We start from the raw sequence: 19,485 nt of genomic DNA, 5'->3' as shown, positions 1-19,485 counted from the left end.
GTCTGAACTGACCCAAATTTTTGTATCTCCCTATTTAGTTCATATGTAAACTTTAAAACATAAGATTGCTTCAAAATTTGACAGATCCATACAACACAATTTTCAAACTTGGCCTTTGGTGTTATTTTCATGTGTGGAATACAATGTGCATTTTTTTCAGGTTTAAAACCATGCCTGATAATAAGTTTACATTGAAACAATCACAGCGGTATTTATTAATTTAATTATCCTAATTAAGTAATCACCCAGCAAAACACATGGATGCAAGGTCCATAATTGACGACTTGGGGTCCAGTTCACCTCCTAACTTTAGAATTTGCAATTTCTTTTTTAAGCTGAGTTGATGCAGAGAACTCAGATGAGCAATACAGAGACTTATGAGTCAAGTCATGTGAATATGTGTCTTATGCCATATGCTGCCAATGTAGCTCCGTACCAGCTTGCTCATAGTCTAGTCAGGAGCTGCACTATTGTTTATTTAGACCACAAACACATGTGTGACTGTATAGCGGACAGGGTAGCTCCTGACCAGACTGTGCTTATGCGCAGGCTGGTCTGGAGCTTCAGTTGCCGTATATGGAAAAAGACCACATTATGCAGCTCATTTTGTCCCTTCTTTCACCGGTAATACTTTTTGTGCTCACAAAGTCTTCACATGTAGTAGAGAAAAACAGCAAATTCCAAAGCTATGTAGTTTATTACTGAGCAAAAGCTTATAGCAAAAAGAAGAATACCGATACATAATATATTTTTTATTGCTTTACAATACAATCAATGCAATATCAAAATATTCCCTCATAAAGATTACTAACTTATTGTTAATGCAAATGAGCATGAGGAGAGTTGAGCGGCTGGATTCACCTTTAGAGGAAAATATTCACATATCTTACTTTTTTAATTTCAATCCAATGTCATCACTTGTAACTTTAAAGCATCAGCCATGATGAGCTTGAATAAATATCAATTTCTATCAATGTGATTTGAAAGAATGAAATCTGCCTTAATCTTTGCGATTAAACTACATGTATTAGAAAATAATAGGTCCCTTTAACTTCTCATAAACACTAAAGTATTTTGTTAAGTTCTTCTTAACTTTAATTCTGTTTAATTGTAAAAGGAAAAATATATTCCTTAATTATAAATGTGTAAATTAAGTTATCCATTATGTTAATGAACTAAGTCATATGAAAGATATAACAATGGGCAAAAGCGAATGCTTATGGTTCTTGTGCATAGCACTTCTCCATATTGACATATATATGACTACTTGTATACTTTGTGGGGACAGTGGTCTAGTGGTAGGATGCTGGTATAGGGATCGGAAGGTCCCTGGTTCGAATCCCGCTCAGGGCACTGGATTTTTCTGAGCAAAAAATTAATCCCACGCTTGCTCCTCTCCACCCAGGTGTATAAATGGGTACCTGTGAGGAAAATAAGTCAATGTGCTGTGGCTGCCTTTGGCGCCATATGTAAACGGACGACTTAAATTCCAGTGATCAGGGGGTAAATGTCAAAGTCGATTTAATCATAGTGAGTAATCAGACTATAAAAGCATGCCTTTATCTTTTACCTTTACCTTTATAGGTTCAGAGATTTAACCATAAAAAATGTGTGACAGACTGATGGACAAAATGACAGACAGACTGACCGACAATACCAATTCTATAGCCCTCCGCCATTGGCAGAGGATTACAACAAATTTGATTTTTTTTCCCAGCCGAACAATTTAGATTATGTGAGAAAACAAATTGGTCTAAAATCATAACTTAATATTCATGGTAATATAATTACTTAATATTAATTGCGATATCATTTTTGGCATTAACATAACGCTGTTTTTCCCATAAATTTTTGTAAATGCTGTCTGGTTTCTCCAAGAGTTCCAAATGGGTGCCTCTTTCTGCCACTGTCCCACATTCCAACACGATGATCTCATCAGCATCAACAACTGTTGAAAGGCGATGAGCTATCACAAGGGTGGTCCTACCTTTGGTCACACTTCGAAGAGCATTCAATATGTTCTGCAAAAATATAGAAACATATTCCAGATCTAGCCATTTGTAAAAGGAATCTCAATTGCTTTCGAAGCTATCTGATTGATTTTGTATTATGTGACATTAAAGAATTAATAAAAAGGTAGAATCAAACAAAAAAAGTGCTTTCAGAAAATATTACATATATAGTAGTAATGCTGATTCCCTGCATATATTTCACTAGGTCTATCATTGTTTGTTTAGTTTGCCTTCCGGTAAATCAATATCAGCTGAAAAGCTCCAGCATATGATAAGCAATAGGACTCACACGGATCAAAAATATTCTTCGTGTCAGGTCAGCGGGTCAAAATTCAAATACCCGAGAAAATTATGGTCGGGTCAGGTCAGATAATAAAAGTATTTATTAAGTTTACACAACATTTTTTAACTAAATCAGCAAATGCAAGTATTACTTGGAATAAGGATCAAAGTGCATGTACAGGAAAAACAATCTGTAATGCAAAAATAAAGCTTGTCTTATTTTGAGGAGAGAAGACAAAATAACTTTCACCGTCAACTCTAACTGCATTTTATAATTTGAAGTCAATTTATTTTATAATACAAGTTTCGTTTTTTTTAATGTTGCCATTTTGGGATCTGAATAACAAACTAAACTCGACATTTACGCTTTTGGTGCGTCACTTCTATTCATTTATAACTATTTGTAATAACAACACTTCTTTAACTGATAAAGGGTGTGATTTACTTCACTTGTTTTAAGTTGTTTAAAAGAGATGATTTGACTACACGTCCAACATGATATCTTGTACTTCGTAGCTTGCGATCCGAACCGGTATCGTTCGCAAAAAACTTTGACCAGAATCTGCGGGTATTTTTTTGACCCACAGATTCGGATTTTTCAGGTACCCGTTTGAGCACTAATAAGCAATAATGTTGACACACAGGCAATGCAGGAAAATCTTAATTAAATAGACCGCATCTTGCAACAAGAGCACCGCATAACGGGTGCCACGCTCGGCTGCGAAAGCTTGAGATTTTTTATATTTTTTTTAGAGGTCACAGTGACCTGGACTTTTGACCTGGAGACCCAAAAATGGGTGTGGCGTGTAGAACTCATCGAGGTGAAGCTACATGTGAAGTTTCAAAGTTGTAGGTAGAAGCACTTTGATTTTAGAGCCAATGTTAAAAACCTTCATTAAATGTTAAGGTTTTAGCACAACGCGGACGACACGACGACAGACACGGACACGACAAGCCGGCTATGACAATACCTCGGGTTTTCTCCGAAACAGCAGAGCTAAAAAATTAGTTTTATGCCACATGGGGCCAGGGTGGCTCAGACCAGCTTGCAGTGTTGCGAAGTCTGGTCATGTGCTACCTTGTTTGCTGTAAAGTCTTATTTTTGGACAGGATAGCTCCAGACTAGACTGCATGGATGCGCAGGCTTGTCTGGAGCTACACTGGTCGCATGGGCCATGAGACCCATTTTCAAACTATGCAGCTAAAATGACAGACTTGCATTTGTCCCATGTTAAACAGTATTGATTATTCCATAAGAAAGTTGCTGCCACTCACCTTCCATGGACCCTTCAGACAAACGCAGTGGTTTATTGCAAGAACTTGCAAGTTTTCTAGTCATTTATATTTATTTAACAGTACGTATGTTCTCACCTGTTCTGTTATTGTATCTAAGGAGGAGGTAGCTTCATCATACACAAATATGGGCGGATCTTTCATTATAGCACGGGCAATGGCAACTCTTTGCTTTTCACCACCTAAAATACAAATTATGTGTGTTGTGAGGAGAATATTGTTCACACATGCTAATGCAGTAAAGCAATACATGTACTTACGCCTGAAGTAAAGAAAAGACATAATTGAAACTAAAAATAACAAAAGATAAAAGTTTCACCTTGGATTAGCCTATTTGGTTTTATGAAAAACAATTTATTTTTTTTAACTTGCTAGAAAACAACATCATTTTGTGATGTACCAGAACTAAGACTGATAGATGCCTTTTGGCAAGATGTCGAGCCCCTTCTTAATAAGGCTTGAAACTATTTTTCATAAGCTTAACCATACACATGTCTGACCTTTGGCATTTAGTGAGACATTGACATTTGCCAAAAAAGTGAACATCTTTTCTATAATGTGAACATTTTTGTAACTGATTGTATAATTGATGAATGATTTATTTAACGCCTAAACAAGCTGTTTTATGGGCCAATATAACCTTTGACCCTAATGTGTGTGCCTTACTGGAGACAGTTGTTTCACATGACATGCAATCTCACCACATCAGTGGATTGCTGAATGATGAAGTTTTACAGTCCTGTTTTATAGCAAAATTCGTTTATGAGGTTTGGAGATGAATTTTATAGGCACCGAATCATCTTCTTATGGAGACAATGGTGGGTAAGTATTTGATAAACACATGATGAATGACAAAATTACTGTCTAACATGCTGTTTAATGGACAAATCTAACTTTACTCTTGTGTGACATCGATATTTGAGGTCAGAAGACAGGCATTATACATGACACGCCCTCTCTTCATGGTGGTCATTTGTTTTAAGTTATTTTAAAATTGCATGATGAAATAAAAAGTAACAGTCCAGACCAGCTGTTATATTGCCAAAGTTGAATTTAAACCTAAAAAAGTAACCTTGTGCTTTGAGGTAGGGGGACAGGTCTACAATCACATAATCATGTGTTTTTTTTTTACTTGCACAATGAAGTTACAGTCCAGACAATCTCAGATCCACATGCACAAACAACTAAACATTGTGACTGCTATATCAAGCAAGAAGACAAGACAAAAAGCTTGAGTACTAAATAAATATCATATTCCATTTCATTGTGTCATCTCAAACATTATATCCCAATATGTATGAATGAGTCTTCTAGATAAACTGTTTTATTATACTTGATTTGCAGTGGCTTTAACACTTAAACTTTTCAACTTAGCAAACTGTGTTTGGTACGTTCAGCTTAAAGCAATACTTTCATTCTATTCAAGAGCCTTATTTAACCCTTTACAACTCAGATACATATTTTGACACATTTGTAGTCCCTTAGAAAGTTAAAAAGATACTGATGAACAGCAAACAGCATAAAACCTGAACAGCCTGCGAATTACTCCCAGGCTGTTCTGGTTTTATGCTGGTTGCAAAAGCCATTTTCACTTTGCTTCATATGGGGAAAATGGGTGTAAATTACTGACCAGACAGCTTTAGTCCTCTCTCCCCAACCTGAGTCTCATACTGCTGGGGAAATCGAGTGATGATTGTGTTGTGGATTTCAGCCATTTTGGCCGCATTAATGACGTCTTCTTTTGACTTCAGGAGGTCCCCATAGAGGATATTGTTGTGGACTGTGTCGTGGAACAGCACACAGTCCTGGGAAATACATGAAAAAATTGTAAACCAGTTATTGATGTTTTTCTGCATGTTACTATTTGTTTGTTTATTATTCGACTTGTTGATGTCATATAAGTGCAGTCATTTAACCAGAACACTGTTCTCTGGTTAACTTAGTGCACATATATATTCCAGATAGTGACAACCGACCTTCTTAACACTTTACCACGTATTTTTGCTCCGTTTGTAAAGGCTTTATTTCCAATCCTTAGATACTGAAGAGCAGCAAACAGCATAAAACCTCAACAGACTGCGAGTTACTTTTCACTTGGTTCTGATCATAATTATGTTATAAAACTTCTTAAATGTGGGGCACTCGCATAACTGAAGTTCAGAACCCAGTTGCTTAAAACTTTAAACGGCCAATTCAGCCCATTTACTTTGTGACCAATTTAAATACCGGTTATAGGAGCAAATAGTTAATAAAAGAATTGGAAACAATCCAAACGTCAGTTTAATATCAAAAGTAAAATAGTTTTGTGTTTTATTTATATAAACATCTTTATTTAAAATTTAAAAGCTAATATTGGAAAAAAAAGAAAACAGAAATTGTCAACAAAATTCTATACAAATTATAATACAATTTCAAAGTAGGAAAATCACTTTCAAAATGGTACTGTATTCATATTGTTATATATTTGGTTGAATGACTGATGGCTGATCCTTTGGTATTTGTCAGCTCATGCACTACTTAAAATATAGTCAACTAAGGTACTAATTAAAAGTATTGTCAGCTCAGGTACTACTTAAAAGTATTGTCAGCTCAGGTACTACTTAAAAGCATTGTCAGCTCAGGTACTACTTAAAAGTTTTGTCAGCTCAGGTACTACTTAAACATATTGTAAGCTCAGGTACTACTTGAAAGTATTGTCAGCTCAGGTACTACTTAAAAGTATTGTCAGCTCAGGTACTACTTAAAAGTATTGTCAGGTCAGGAACTACTTTAAAGTATTGTCAGCTCAGGTACTACTTAAAAGTATTGTCAGCTCAGGTACTACCTAAAAGTATTGTCAGCTCAGGTACTACTTAAAAGTATTGTCAGGTCAGGAACTACTTAAAAGTATTGTCAGCTCAGGTACTACCTAAAAGTATTGTCAGCTCAGGTACTACCTAAAAGTATTGTCAGCTCAGGTACTACTTAAAAGTATTGTCAGCTCAGGTACTACTTAAAAGTATTGTCAGGTCAGGAACTACTTAAAAGTATGCTACAAAGTACCATAGCTACTAAAACGTAACCCAAAGTACGGTTGGATGCATTTAAATGTGTGGTCTGTACCTGAGGTATATTGCAGTATACATAAAATTACCAGTGTTCTTTTTAAAAGTACCTGAGCAAACAACCACCAATTCAGCCAGACTGCTATCTTACCTGTGGCACAACACCTATTGCCTTCCTGACACTGTCCAGGTTCACGCTCTGTACATCCTGGTTGTTGATGAGCACTCTACCGGTCAGTGGGTCATAGAAACGGAACAGGAGTCTCACAATGGTGGACTTCCTGTCCAGTGGAGAACAGTGTTAGAATAGAGATAATAGAAATACCATCATTTACTGATAAACACCCAGCCCTTACTCTCTAGGAACCACTACAATAAAAATCTAACATTTCAATCTGTGTATCCATTTAAAATATTGAACAATGAAATTGCTTGTTATGCATTAATTTTCATTCCCTTTTGGCTCCCATGTCATGGTTCGGTTGATATCAAGATTATAATGTCAAGGACCCAAGAAATCATCAGCAGCCTTGGCTTAGGTATACTCTCAGAATAAAAGTAATGGAAATTAAGGTAAAATATTACAAGCATGCATGTATTGGTCAATTAGCCAAGACTAAGGTTTAAATGGAACAACTTTGTGTTACAAGGTCAAGTCAAGTTGAGTAAAAGTAAAATTTCAGAAAAAAATAGTTAACAAGAGGGCCATGATGGCCCTGAATCGCTCACCTGACTAACCTTGCTTCATGAACTTAAATTTTATTAGACCTATATACAATCCCAAGCCAAATTTCATTAATTAATACATTCTGACAAAATTTCATTAAGACGAGATGAAAACTGTGACCTCTTTCATCTTCACAAGGTTTTACTAGAATTTGCCCGGTGACCTAATTTTTGACCCCAGATGACCCATATACGATCCAAAATCAGATATTATCAAGATAAACATTCTGACCATATTTCATTAAGATCATATGAAAACTATGACCTCTATTGTCTTCACAAAGTTTTTCTAAGATTTGACCTAGTTTTTGACCCCAGATGACCCTAATACAATCCCAACCCAGATTTCATCAAGATTAATATTCTGGCCAAATTTCATAAAGATTTAATGAAAACTGTGACCTCTACTGTCTACAAAAGTTTGTTTTTTTAATCTGACCTAGTTTTTGACCCTAGATGACCCAAAGTCAATCCCAATCCAGATTTTAACAAGACAAACATTCTGACTATATAATATTTCAATAAAATCTGATGAAAACTGTGACCTCTATAGTCTACACAAGGTTTTTCTATTATTTGACCTAGTGCCTAGTTGCTGACCCCAGATGACCCAAATACAATCCAAACAGGGCTCCTCTTGCCCAAAAATTTATGTGGCCAACATTTTAGCCAAATGGAATTTTGTGTAGCCAAATTTTAGAAACTGTAGCCAAAGTTTTAGCAAAGCATTTGCAGGGGTCAAAGTTGGATATTTTGAAAATCCTGAACTTAAAGCTTGGGGCCAGGGGGCCGCAGGGCCCTCGGTGGGTCCAGGGGACAAGGGGGCCAGAGGCCCCCAGAAGCTCCTGGATTCGACACATTTAAAGGGTGCCTGTACCTGTTCTGGTGATTCTATTTTCTTAAAAAAACAACATACACATATATTTAAAAATCTTCATGTATTTGATAAAGAACACAAAGTTAGTCAAAAGGCAATTCATTCACATGCACCCTCTGTCTGGCATGGACTGGACTGCAGGTGTTGCTTTTGAAGAACCAGATAAAACCTGTAACAGTGGTTACAAATTATATTTTTCACAAATACTTTAAAAAAGTCAATAATACATGTTTAATTAATGCAGAATCAAATGTCACCATTTATATTCAGAGAATCATGCTGCCAGAAGCCTCCACATACGCCAAAGAAAATTGGGTATGGTGGCTTCTGCTAAACAGTTAAAATTGAAAATTTCAGCATGGGTTCCCCTAGTTTTTATCCCAATCGTTGTTTGAATGCTAAATAATTGTATCCTGGTGTGACCCAAATTTGACGATGTAATGGTTACATGAAGCAATATTTAGCAAATAATTTAAGAAATAATGAATGTTTAATAGCACAAAATAATAATTTTAAACTCGGCTGTATTACTTTGAAATGATTCCAAGACAATTATCATCCATTTAATCGATAAAAATAGAACATCGTCGAATTAAGGTGTCGGCGTATTTGGATTACGGTAGGTTGCCCATATTTGTTTATCAAAAAGTAAAAAAATAACATTTCTTGCTGCTGGGCTCATATGTTGGGGACAATAAAACATTTTATTTAACTAAAAAAGACCTGTCCCAGTCAGCAAAAATGGCGTATTTGATCGTATTTTCAATTACTGTTAAAATTCTTTTCCTGATTTATGCTTTATTCAAAGGTCAAAATGTTTTAAAAGCTCACAATCAATGAATCATACGTTATTAATAAAAAAAAATTGGCAAATTTGCTAGATCTATCTTGCCGATTTTTGATGCAAAACAACATAAACAGTAAACTTTAGCAACAGAAAATTTGACCAAATTCGGGGTGTTAGTTTAAAAAAATAAAAACCCTACCTGGTTGGTCTTGATGGTATTTATATTCTTTATGTGATAAGGGCCCTCTGCGTGGAGACGCAATGCCTTCTTCCCACAAGACTGATAATTACAAACTTCTCAAACCGCTTTTCCACAAGCTTCCACTTTTCTCAACCAGTTCACTACCCGCCCGTAGACTACAGCGGGGAATGGCCACCCATTATAAACTGTACGCTGAAGTTTCTTTAGCTACCAACAGGCAAGTATCTCGTTGCCATTTTTCTCAACTTAAGTCTAAACACAGCTTCCCATTCGGCATCAAATATACGCAAAAAGTACTCAAATTGATTTAAATCGGCAGCAATCTTTAATCTTTAATCAGATGTAATTGTTTATTTAATCCTCTACGATGTACGATTTGTTTTCACATCAGTAATTTGTCTCGATGACCGGTGTTAATGCCGACTGCGTATGCATTTTTCAGGTCAATAACACGGCGATGTATTGATGCACAGTCTACAGCTGAAAGCGGTTAATATCTGGGACGGCATGTCAGGAAAAAAATCAATACCGATAATTCGCATTTTTCATTAATTAAGCAACGATTAATAACACTTATCCTTTATGGCTTTTCATGAAAGAAAAACTATAATAAAGAAAATTTTATTCTCTTTAATCTGATATATAAACAAGTTTGGAAAGAATTGGATGAAAAATTTTGACTTTATTGCATAAACACCATTTTCTCAATTCAAGGGGAGGTAATTCTGTACTTCATGGACCAATAATGCTCATTTTTTGTAGGGTTCGTGTCCTCATTGATATAAAGACACTGTGCAAATTTGGAAAGGATCGGACAAAAAATGTGGAAGATTTTTGAAAGTTTTCACAAAATAGGCAAAAACGAATAAACATGCAAAGTTCAACGAGCTCCTGCGGCCATGTTTTTTGACGAATCAAATTTCTTTGAACAACTTTTTCAGGGGAGCCTTCAAAGGTCATCCCTGTGAAATTTTTTGAAAATCTGATGAGCGGTTTCTGACAAGAAGATTTTTTAAGGTTTTTACCATATATGGTCATGGCGGCCATCTTGGTTATGTGATCAAATTTTTTTTAACAATTCTTTTGTCCCATGACCTAGGGATGCTCCACGTGAAATTTAGTTGAAATTGGCTAAATGGTTTAGTAGAAGAAGATGTTTACAAATTGTTTACAGACAGACGGACGGACGGACGCCGGACGCTGAGTAATCACAATTGCTCACCCCGAGCTATCGCTCAGGTGAGCTAAAAATGAAATGATTACATCAGACATTATCAATTGCTAGGAATTATTGTGTTCTTTTTCTGGAGGAATCGAGTAATGTTATAACGAAGGACAAAATAAATTAGATTTAAAACATTTTTTCATAAACAACATCATCGCCTTTTGTCTTTAACAACATTTGATGTTCAATCAAAAGGAAATTGAAGCCGTCCTACATGAATGATGATAAAAAGCTTTAAAGATGACATTCAAAATACCTCCACAAAATCAAAACCTATTTTATGTCGGGTATCTTACCCGGATCCACTGCCGCCCACAATTGCCACCTTCTTTCCGGAGGGGACTGAGAAGGAGAGATTGTTCAGGATCTTCTGTCCCTTCACGTACTCAAAACTGACATTCTCGAACACAATGGTGGACTTGTAAGGGGCAATCTGGAGACTCTGGGCATCTGGCTTGATCTGAAACAGCAACACTTATACATTTTAATATACAAGCTTGACTGTATGTTAAGTTTTATTTCCCTCCATTTTAACAGTACTTCAGTCACAGCTCTGCCATCATCTGCATAGGCCAAGAAGAGCTATAGCCAGTGCTAAGTATTTATATTTATGCTAGTAACTGACAATTGGGGCCAATAGATGCAACAAGGACTTCATAATCAATCCACACACATCAGGCTATGTGAGGGATAAAACATGTGACTTGTATTTTAATGTTAAACCAACTGAGCTAGCCAGCCCTGTTCTTTGTATTTAGTACATTTAACCCTTTACCATTTAGAAACGTATTTTCACGCATTTGTAGTGCCTTAGAAAGATACATTTAATTTAAGACCTTTCTTACTAAATTCAAGTTTTAAAGGCTTCATTTCCAACCCTAAGATACTGATGAGCAGCAAACAACAAAGTTACTCACAGGCTGTTCTGGCTTCATGCTGTTTGCAGGGCAAGGATTTAACATGTGACTTGTATTTTACTACCAACTTAGCAAGCGGGCTCTTTTTTTAAATAAAGTACATTCAAATATAAGTAATACATTATTACCTCTTTTATTTGTTTTTATGCAAAATGAAGTGTATTTTTGTGCAGATTGCATGATGCTATCTCAATACATGGAGCATCTCACTTGATCAAAAACAACAATAGACAATACATTGTAAATAATACTGAATTTTCTTTATTTTTTTAATGCTGTGTAAATGCTCGATTGATCATTGGCACTTTTGACAATAGGAGAATATAGCTTGATCTGATATACACAAGTTTTGGAAACACATTTCTAGTTCAATCTAATTTTCAAGTAAATGTTAGATGCAGCTTAAATGGTGGGCTGCTGGGAAAGCCATCTTGAAACAAGGGGCAACAGATTTGATCTTATCCAATGAAAATCAAAAGCAAATGAATATTAACATTTACTAGCACTAAAGATTTACTATGGAATACAAATCTTTTCATATAAACTGCTAATGGGTAAACTGGGCTTATAATGCATGTGCCTAAAGTGTAATACCAGATCAGCCTGTGCAGACAGCACAGACTAATCAGGGACTACACTATCAGCCTAGACTGGAATTTCATCTAAAAAAAAGCTTTTTTAAAACAAAAATTCCATAAAGTGGAAAGGGTTGTCCCTGGGATGACACTACACACATGCATTAAGCCCAGTTTTCCCAGAACAGTCCTCATATGATACGTACTGGAATATTTGTCTTGATCTTCAGAAGGTCAAACATGGTGGACATGTCGATCAAGCTCTGACGCACTTCCCGATACAGTGAGCCAATGAAATTGAGGGGAATGGAGAGCTGAAACAGCAGCCCGTTAACCATCACCAGATCCCCCACTGTCATTGTACCTGCAGGAGAGATGCACATCAACAACATTAATCCCCCACTGTCATTGTACCTGCAGGAGAGATGCACATCAACAACACAAATCCCTCACTGTCATCCTACCTGCAGGAGAGATGCACATCAACAACACAAATCCCCCACTGTCATCGTACCTGCAGGAGAGATGCACATCAACAACACAAATCCCCCAGTCATTGTACCTGCAGGAGAGATGCACATCAACAACACAAATCCCCCAGTCATCGTACCTGCAGGAGAGATGCACATCAACAACACTAATCCCCCACTGTCATGGAACCTGCAGAAGAGATGCACATCAACAACACTAATCCCCCACTGTCATGGTACCTGCAGGAGAGATGCACATCAACAACACTAATCCCCCACTGTCATGGTACCTGCAGAAGAGATGCACATCAACAACACAAATCCCCCAGTCATCGTACCTTCAGGAGAGATGCACATCAACAACACAAATCCCCCAGTCATCGTACCTGCAGGAGAGATGCACATCAACAACACTAATCCCCCACTGTCATGGTACCTGCAGAAGAGATGCACATCAACAACACTAGTTTCTGTTACCCAATCAAAGCCATATTTTGAGACAAATATTTTTTAATTCATCTTCATATGCACTGATTCTAATTCAAGAACAATTCAATAACGTAGTCTGTGTTTTGCCAAAAGGTCTTGTTTGCAAACACAATAAACCCAGTTTTATCAGAAAAAGGGTCATTTCCTGTCACATTACTAAGACTTAGTCAGATTTACCTGCCATGATGCCCTGACTAGCCAAGACCATGATGGCAGTGAGGCCTGCACTGAAGATGAAGTTCTGACCCCAGTTCAGCCAGGCGAGACTGGTCAAGGTTTTCACAGACTTCTGCTCATACACACCCAGTATTTTGTCGTACCTCTCTGCCTCATACTTCTCATTATTGAAGTACTGAAAAATCAAACACAAAAAACCCAAACTAGAATATGTAAAGAAATGATTATTTAAGTGGCCAGACCTGACAAACATTCAAATTAAACTGCTGAGGAATATTTGGTGCAACAGTGGATTGCAGAAAGAATTAAATGAACAATATACACAGAACATCATGATGATCAATTATTGTTCAAAGAATATGAGCCTTCTGCGAAAAATGGGGCTTAATTCATAATCATTTAGATGTCCCAGATAATAGTGAGCAATTTGCACAGGCTAATCAGGGGCATCACTTTCCACATTAACTGGTTTTTTGCTAACAAGAGACGCTCTTAAAACGAAAAATACAATAACAGCGGAAAGGGCACTAAATACATTTTATAAAAAAATACTCAAGCAATGAGACAAATATATATAGGATCTGGCACGAGTTGTCATATTATACCATATTTTATTAAACGAGTTCAGGAATTTTGTTAGTAAGCGAGCCATTGGCGAGCATACTAACAAATTTCCTGGACGCGTTTAATAAAATATGGTATGATATGACAACGAGTGTCAGATCTTTTTTATCACATGCTTTTAAATGAGCAAATTAAATAAATTTTTACGCAAACATAATGATTAAATCCCGAACGTTGTTTACATTTCGAGACGTCATTTGACATTGCAACGTCATTTCAGCAAAATAACATAAAGGATATTTGTTGGATTCGGTGGATTATCGATTTTAATTCACGAGTGATCATAGAAAATAATATTTTCACGAGTGGCGCAGCCACGAGTGAAAATATTTATTTTCTATGATCACGAGTGAATTAAAATCAATATTCCACCATATCCAACAAATTTTCTTTTTATCTTATGCTTTTTTTCACAGTTTATATACATTGTTAACGAGTTTAACTAAAGAATTTCGCTGGGATAATGACGTCATTTTGTCGAAAAAAATGACGTCATTTCACAGTTACCAGTGAAAATTATCGATAATTTTCACTGATAATTTTCACTGTTTGAAACAGTGAAATTATGAGTTTTAATTCACTGATATTTACATGGGAAACAGGGTATAGCATGTGATAAAGTAGTAATATTCTTTGATTTGATTTTTTTATCATGGCATATTCCCAATAACCTGTTGCATTAAACCAAGGATACCTACCTTGACTGTTTCATAGTTGATGAGGGAGTCTATAGCCTTGTTGCCTGCCTCTCCTTCAGCCTGGTTCATCTGCACTCGAATCTTTGTCCTATAGCCATGACAATTTAGTACTTAATCTTGGCTCTGACCCTTAATATTCAGGGGCCCAATTATTCCTTTTTTTTATTCTTTGAAGTTTATGAGCGAATTAATATTCAATATACTACATATATTTGTGGACTCTTCAGAATATTAATTATGATTAAAGAGCATTCAGATCAGTTTCTTTCTTTTCAAGAGTCAAGAAAAAACAAGTAATAATATTCTTTTTTATGATAAGAAGTGGACCAACAAATAAATAAAATACTGACATCAAAACATATCATCTTCTCTTCTTACACTTTTTGTAACAAATATGGAAGGTGTAAAAGGATATAACTAGAGAATTTGTAGTAATTAACTCATAATAATGAAGTCATGTCAGCATTTTTGAGTCAGGCATCACATACAATCCATTTCATTTACATTTTTAATTTGAAACAGAAATTTTTTGATACAACTTAACTGTAGTTGTTGTTTTTTTGGCTGGCATTTTAGGTCACAATTTGAGCAATATAGTCAATGTGGTTGAAGAGGAATTGAAAACAGATTCAGCTTCAGGACTTGAAAAACAAAAATAGAGCTGTGTTTGTGAAACACAATGCCCCCTACTGCGCCGCTTGAAGCCATATATTCGACCTTTGACCTTGAAGGATGACCTTGACCTTTCACCACTCTAAATGTTCAGCTCCAAGAGATACACATGCATGCCAAATATCAAGTTGCTATCTTTAATATTGCAAAAGTTATGACCATTAGGTTAAAGTTTTGGGACAGAATGACAGACAAGCCAAAAACAATATACCCCCCATTTATTCGATCCGGGGGCATAAAAAGGCCATAATTCCATATAATTACCATCTACACATTCAGGTTATTCAACTGTGAAAGTATCTGCGAGATCCACAAAGTAAATAAAAAGGATTGGAAAACACAAGCTTTTGGACATATGGACATATAGAGTCACATACGGAGGTACAGATGTACGTATTGGCGAACCGATGTACAAGTGCAAAGCTTAATGCCTCCAAATCTGTAAGGGCATATTAAGTGTATGTTCTTGCATACCAACAATTAATGGTGATGTTTGAGGCAGGTGGAAGTAGTCAGCTCCATTAACTTCTTAATTTTATGAAGACTGATCAACCAACATAGTTTCTCCAATATACCTTATCTAAACTTTGATTTCAAGGATATAAATAGGAATAACTAGAGCTTTGTCACAGACGTGACGTATACCCCCACATGCGGCATTGACACAGACTATTTTGCATGCTGTCTTCACACAAACAAGATGCGTTTGTGAAACACAATGTCCCCCTATATGACGTTTGACCTTGAAGGATGACCTTGACCTTGTGAAGGATGACCTTGACCTTTCACCACTCAAAATGTGCAGCTCCATGAGATACATGTGCATGCCAAATATCAAGTTGCTATCTTCAATATTGCAAAAGTATTCATAAAATAAGCGATTTGGGCCACATATATTTGACCTCTGACCTTGAAGGATGACCTTGACCTTTCACCACTCAAAATGTGCAGCTCCATGAGATGCACATGCATGCCAAATATCAAGTTGCTATCTTCAATATTGCAAAAGTATTTATAAAATAAGTGATTTGGGCCACATATATTTGACTTCTGACCTTGAAGGATGACCTTGACCTTGACCTTTCACCACTCAAAATGTGCAGCTCCATGAGATACACATGCATGCCAAATATCAAGTTGCTATCTTCAATATTGCAAAAGTATTCATAAAATGAGCGTTTTTTGCCACATATATTTGACCTCTGACCTTGAAGGATGACCTTGACCTTGACCTTTCACCACTCAAAATGTGCAGCTCCATGAGATACACATGCATGCCAAATATCAAGTTGCTATATTCAATATAGCAAAAGTTATTGCAAAATGTTAAAGTTGCAAACAGACCAACCAACAGACGAACAGACCAACCAACCAACCAACAGACAGGGCAAAAACAATATGTCCCCCACTACTATAGTGGGGGACATAAAAAGAGAAGCTAATTTATGGCGATTTTTAAGAATTATTATGCCATTATCATTTATGGCCATTTTTGACCTTTGAACTCAAAGTGTGACCTTGACCTTTAAGATATTGACATAATTCTTTTGTGCGACACACCATCCAATGATGGTGAACAAATGATTTTAAAATCTCACAATTAACAACATAGATATGGCCCGGACAAGGTCATTTATGGCTTTTTTTACCTTTGAACTCAAAGTGTGACCTTGACCTGTAGATATCAACGTAATTCTTTCGTGCAACACGCCGTCGAATGATGGTGAACAAATGTGCCAAATCGTTTCAGAAATCTCACAATGAATGACAAAGTTATGGCCCAGACAAGCTCATTTATGGCCATTTTTGACCTTTGAACTCAAAGTGTGACCTTGACCTTGGAGATATCAACCTAATTCTTTAGCGCGACACACCATCAAATGAAGGTGAACAATTGTGCCAAATGATTTTAAAATCTCACAATGAACGACATAGTTATTGCTCGGACAAGCTCATGTATGGCCATTTTTGACCTTTGAACTCAAAGTGTGACCTTGACCTTGGAGATATCGACGTAATTCTTTCGAGCGACACACCGTCCAATGATGGTGAACAATTGTGCCAAATGATTTTAAAATCTAACCATGAACAACTTAGTTTTTGCCTGGACAAGCTTTCGGGACAGACCGACAGTCAGACCGACAGACAGACCAACCAACAAAGTGACTCCTAAATAGCCCCCATTACCATTGGTAATGGGGGTAATGGGGATATAAAAAGTACCATTACTTTATAACAGGAAAACAACATTTTATAATACAATTGAGCCATGTTCTGACTTTCATGGAATTTTACATTTACAGGACTGGTTGTCTCTTCCAAATGAAAATCCAGTGTAGAGATAAAGTGTCGTCTATGATTAGCCTGTGCAGGCAGCACAGGCTTATCTGGGATGACATTTTACTCACATTCATTTAGCCTTTTTTCCCACAGTGCAACTCATACTTGATCATTGTTGAGTAGCTACCCACCTCCATTGGGTGACAACCAAGGTGAAGATGGTGTAGGTTGTGATGCAGCCCATTGTGACCTCTGCAAACTCCGCGCCACACTTGTACCACTGAAACATTGCAAGCATCATTGTATATGAGTAATGCTTAACTGGGCTTAATGCATGAGCGTAAAGTGTCATCCCAGAAAAGACCGTGCAGTTTGCACAGACTTATCATAACCACATGTTTCACTTAAACTGGATTTTTGCTTAGAAAATACTTTCTTTAAACATAAAATACCATAAAAACATAAAGTGTTATCCCAAATAAGCCTGTGTGGACTGCAAGATATGTGTTAAACTGTTAATAAAGAACTGATGCCCGTGTTTCCACTTTTGTCTAAAAAGTCCCATTATGTCAAATACAAGCTAATGATGGCCAAATTTGACTTTTGACCTCTTAACTTGATCTTTGAGGTACTTGGACAGGTGATACACCCCACATAAGCTAGTCTCAGCATGTTAGTTATTTGTGGTTAATTGTTTTAAAATTGAATTGATGAATTAAAAGTTCATTCAGGTAGACACACACATCAAAGTCAGGTAAGAATCTGAAAGCGTTTCGGGGAAAAAAAAAACCAATTAAAAAGAAAGTTGTACAGTCAAAGGCCCATAACTTTGTAAATACTCTAAGTTTTCTGGCACTAATTTTCGGACACCCTCTTTTTAAGGGGTTTAGAAGAACTGTTTGTTTGGCAAAATTTTTTGTATTGTCTGACTGTGACCTTTGAGATAGGAAGAAAGGTTACGCATGCAATTCATTGTCTCACCATAATGGTCTATTTTGGTAAGTTAGTGGAAAATTGCAAGATAAACAAGACTATTGTCAAGCAATATGGTCCCCTACCGGTGAAACTCCACCATTGTCAGATTTTTTTCATATTTATTTTTTATTTGTTGCCATAGCAACCATAATTTTTGATGTAGGAACAAAATGAAATGACGTGCATAATCTCCATATTGCCATCTATCCATGTTTTAAGTGTCATGAAAAAATATTAAGAACTTTTAAAGTTATCACAGGATCCAGAAAAGTGTGACAGACTTACTGACTGACTGACTGACTGACATACTGACGGACACACATAGCGCAAACCATAAGTCCCCTCGGGTTTCACCGGTAGGGGACAATTACAAAGATACCATACCCTATTATGTGGTCAAATTTAACAGTACAACCATTAAAGGGATCTTTTCACGCTTTGGTAAATTGACAAAATTGAAAAAAGTTGTTTCAGATTCGCAAATTTTCTTTTTAGTTATGATATTTGTGAGGAAACAGTAATACTGAACATTTACCATGGTCTAATATAGCCATTATATGCATCTTTTGACGATTTTAAAACCTAAAAATTATAAAGCGTTGCAACGCGAAACGATTGAATAATTTGGAGAGTTCTGTTTTTGTCGTTAAATTTTGTGAAACTACGAAGATTGCTTATATAAGGTATAAAATACGTTGAGGAAGTGTACTCGGCGGAATAGCTCAGTAGGCTAAAGCGTTTTTACTTCAGGACTCTGGCAGGACTCCAGGGGTCACTGGTTCGAAACCTGGTCCGGGCAATGTTCTTTTCCTTTTTTTATTTTTATTCTTGATTTTTTACTGGAGCTTTTACGATCCAATGTTTACATTTATCGATATAAAGCATTTAATGAATAAGTTAAAAAATGCCAAAATCTGTGAAAAGGCACCTTTAAGTGTGACATTTATCTTTTAGTTAGTGAAAACAGTTTGTAAACACGACAAGTCATCTTCTGATAGTGCACATATATGGTAAGTTATTTTGATATTACACGCTAAATGACAATGTAAAAGACTGGAGAAGCATGAACGAAGACAGGAACATACACTTGACCATTGTGGATGAAATATTGTGAATTTCGCTTGACAAAAAATGTTAATGTTTTATTATTAAGATAAAAT

At 36.3% G+C, this 19,485-nt stretch overlaps 1 protein-coding gene across 1 annotated transcript in view; it reads right to left on the bottom strand.

The window, feature by feature from the left end:
• Positions 1-737: 737 nt before the first annotated feature.
• LOC127851523 (iron-sulfur clusters transporter ABCB7, mitochondrial-like) overlaps positions 738-19,485 on the bottom strand; it is a 48,819-nt gene continuing 30,071 nt past the window's right edge. Inside the window, exons 7-15 of the mRNA XM_052385348.1 lie at positions 17,542-17,630; positions 14,399-14,486; positions 13,077-13,251; positions 12,147-12,304; positions 10,745-10,908; positions 6,783-6,912; positions 5,218-5,392; positions 3,666-3,769; positions 738-2,021 (exon numbers count right to left, since the gene is read on the bottom strand). Of these exons, the coding sequence (XP_052241308.1) occupies positions 1,788-2,021; positions 3,666-3,769; positions 5,218-5,392; positions 6,783-6,912; positions 10,745-10,908; positions 12,147-12,304; positions 13,077-13,251; positions 14,399-14,486; positions 17,542-17,630 (1,317 nt within the window). The 3' untranslated portion in view covers positions 738-1,787. The remainder of the gene's footprint in view (positions 2,022-3,665; positions 3,770-5,217; positions 5,393-6,782; positions 6,913-10,744; positions 10,909-12,146; positions 12,305-13,076; positions 13,252-14,398; positions 14,487-17,541; positions 17,631-19,485) is intronic.

This window comes from Dreissena polymorpha, chromosome 11 (assembly GCF_020536995.1).
Source record: "Dreissena polymorpha isolate Duluth1 chromosome 11, UMN_Dpol_1.0, whole genome shotgun sequence".
Taxonomy (NCBI): domain Eukaryota; kingdom Metazoa; phylum Mollusca; class Bivalvia; order Myida; family Dreissenidae; genus Dreissena; species Dreissena polymorpha.
This window is presented reverse-complemented; position numbering and strand designations above follow the sequence as displayed.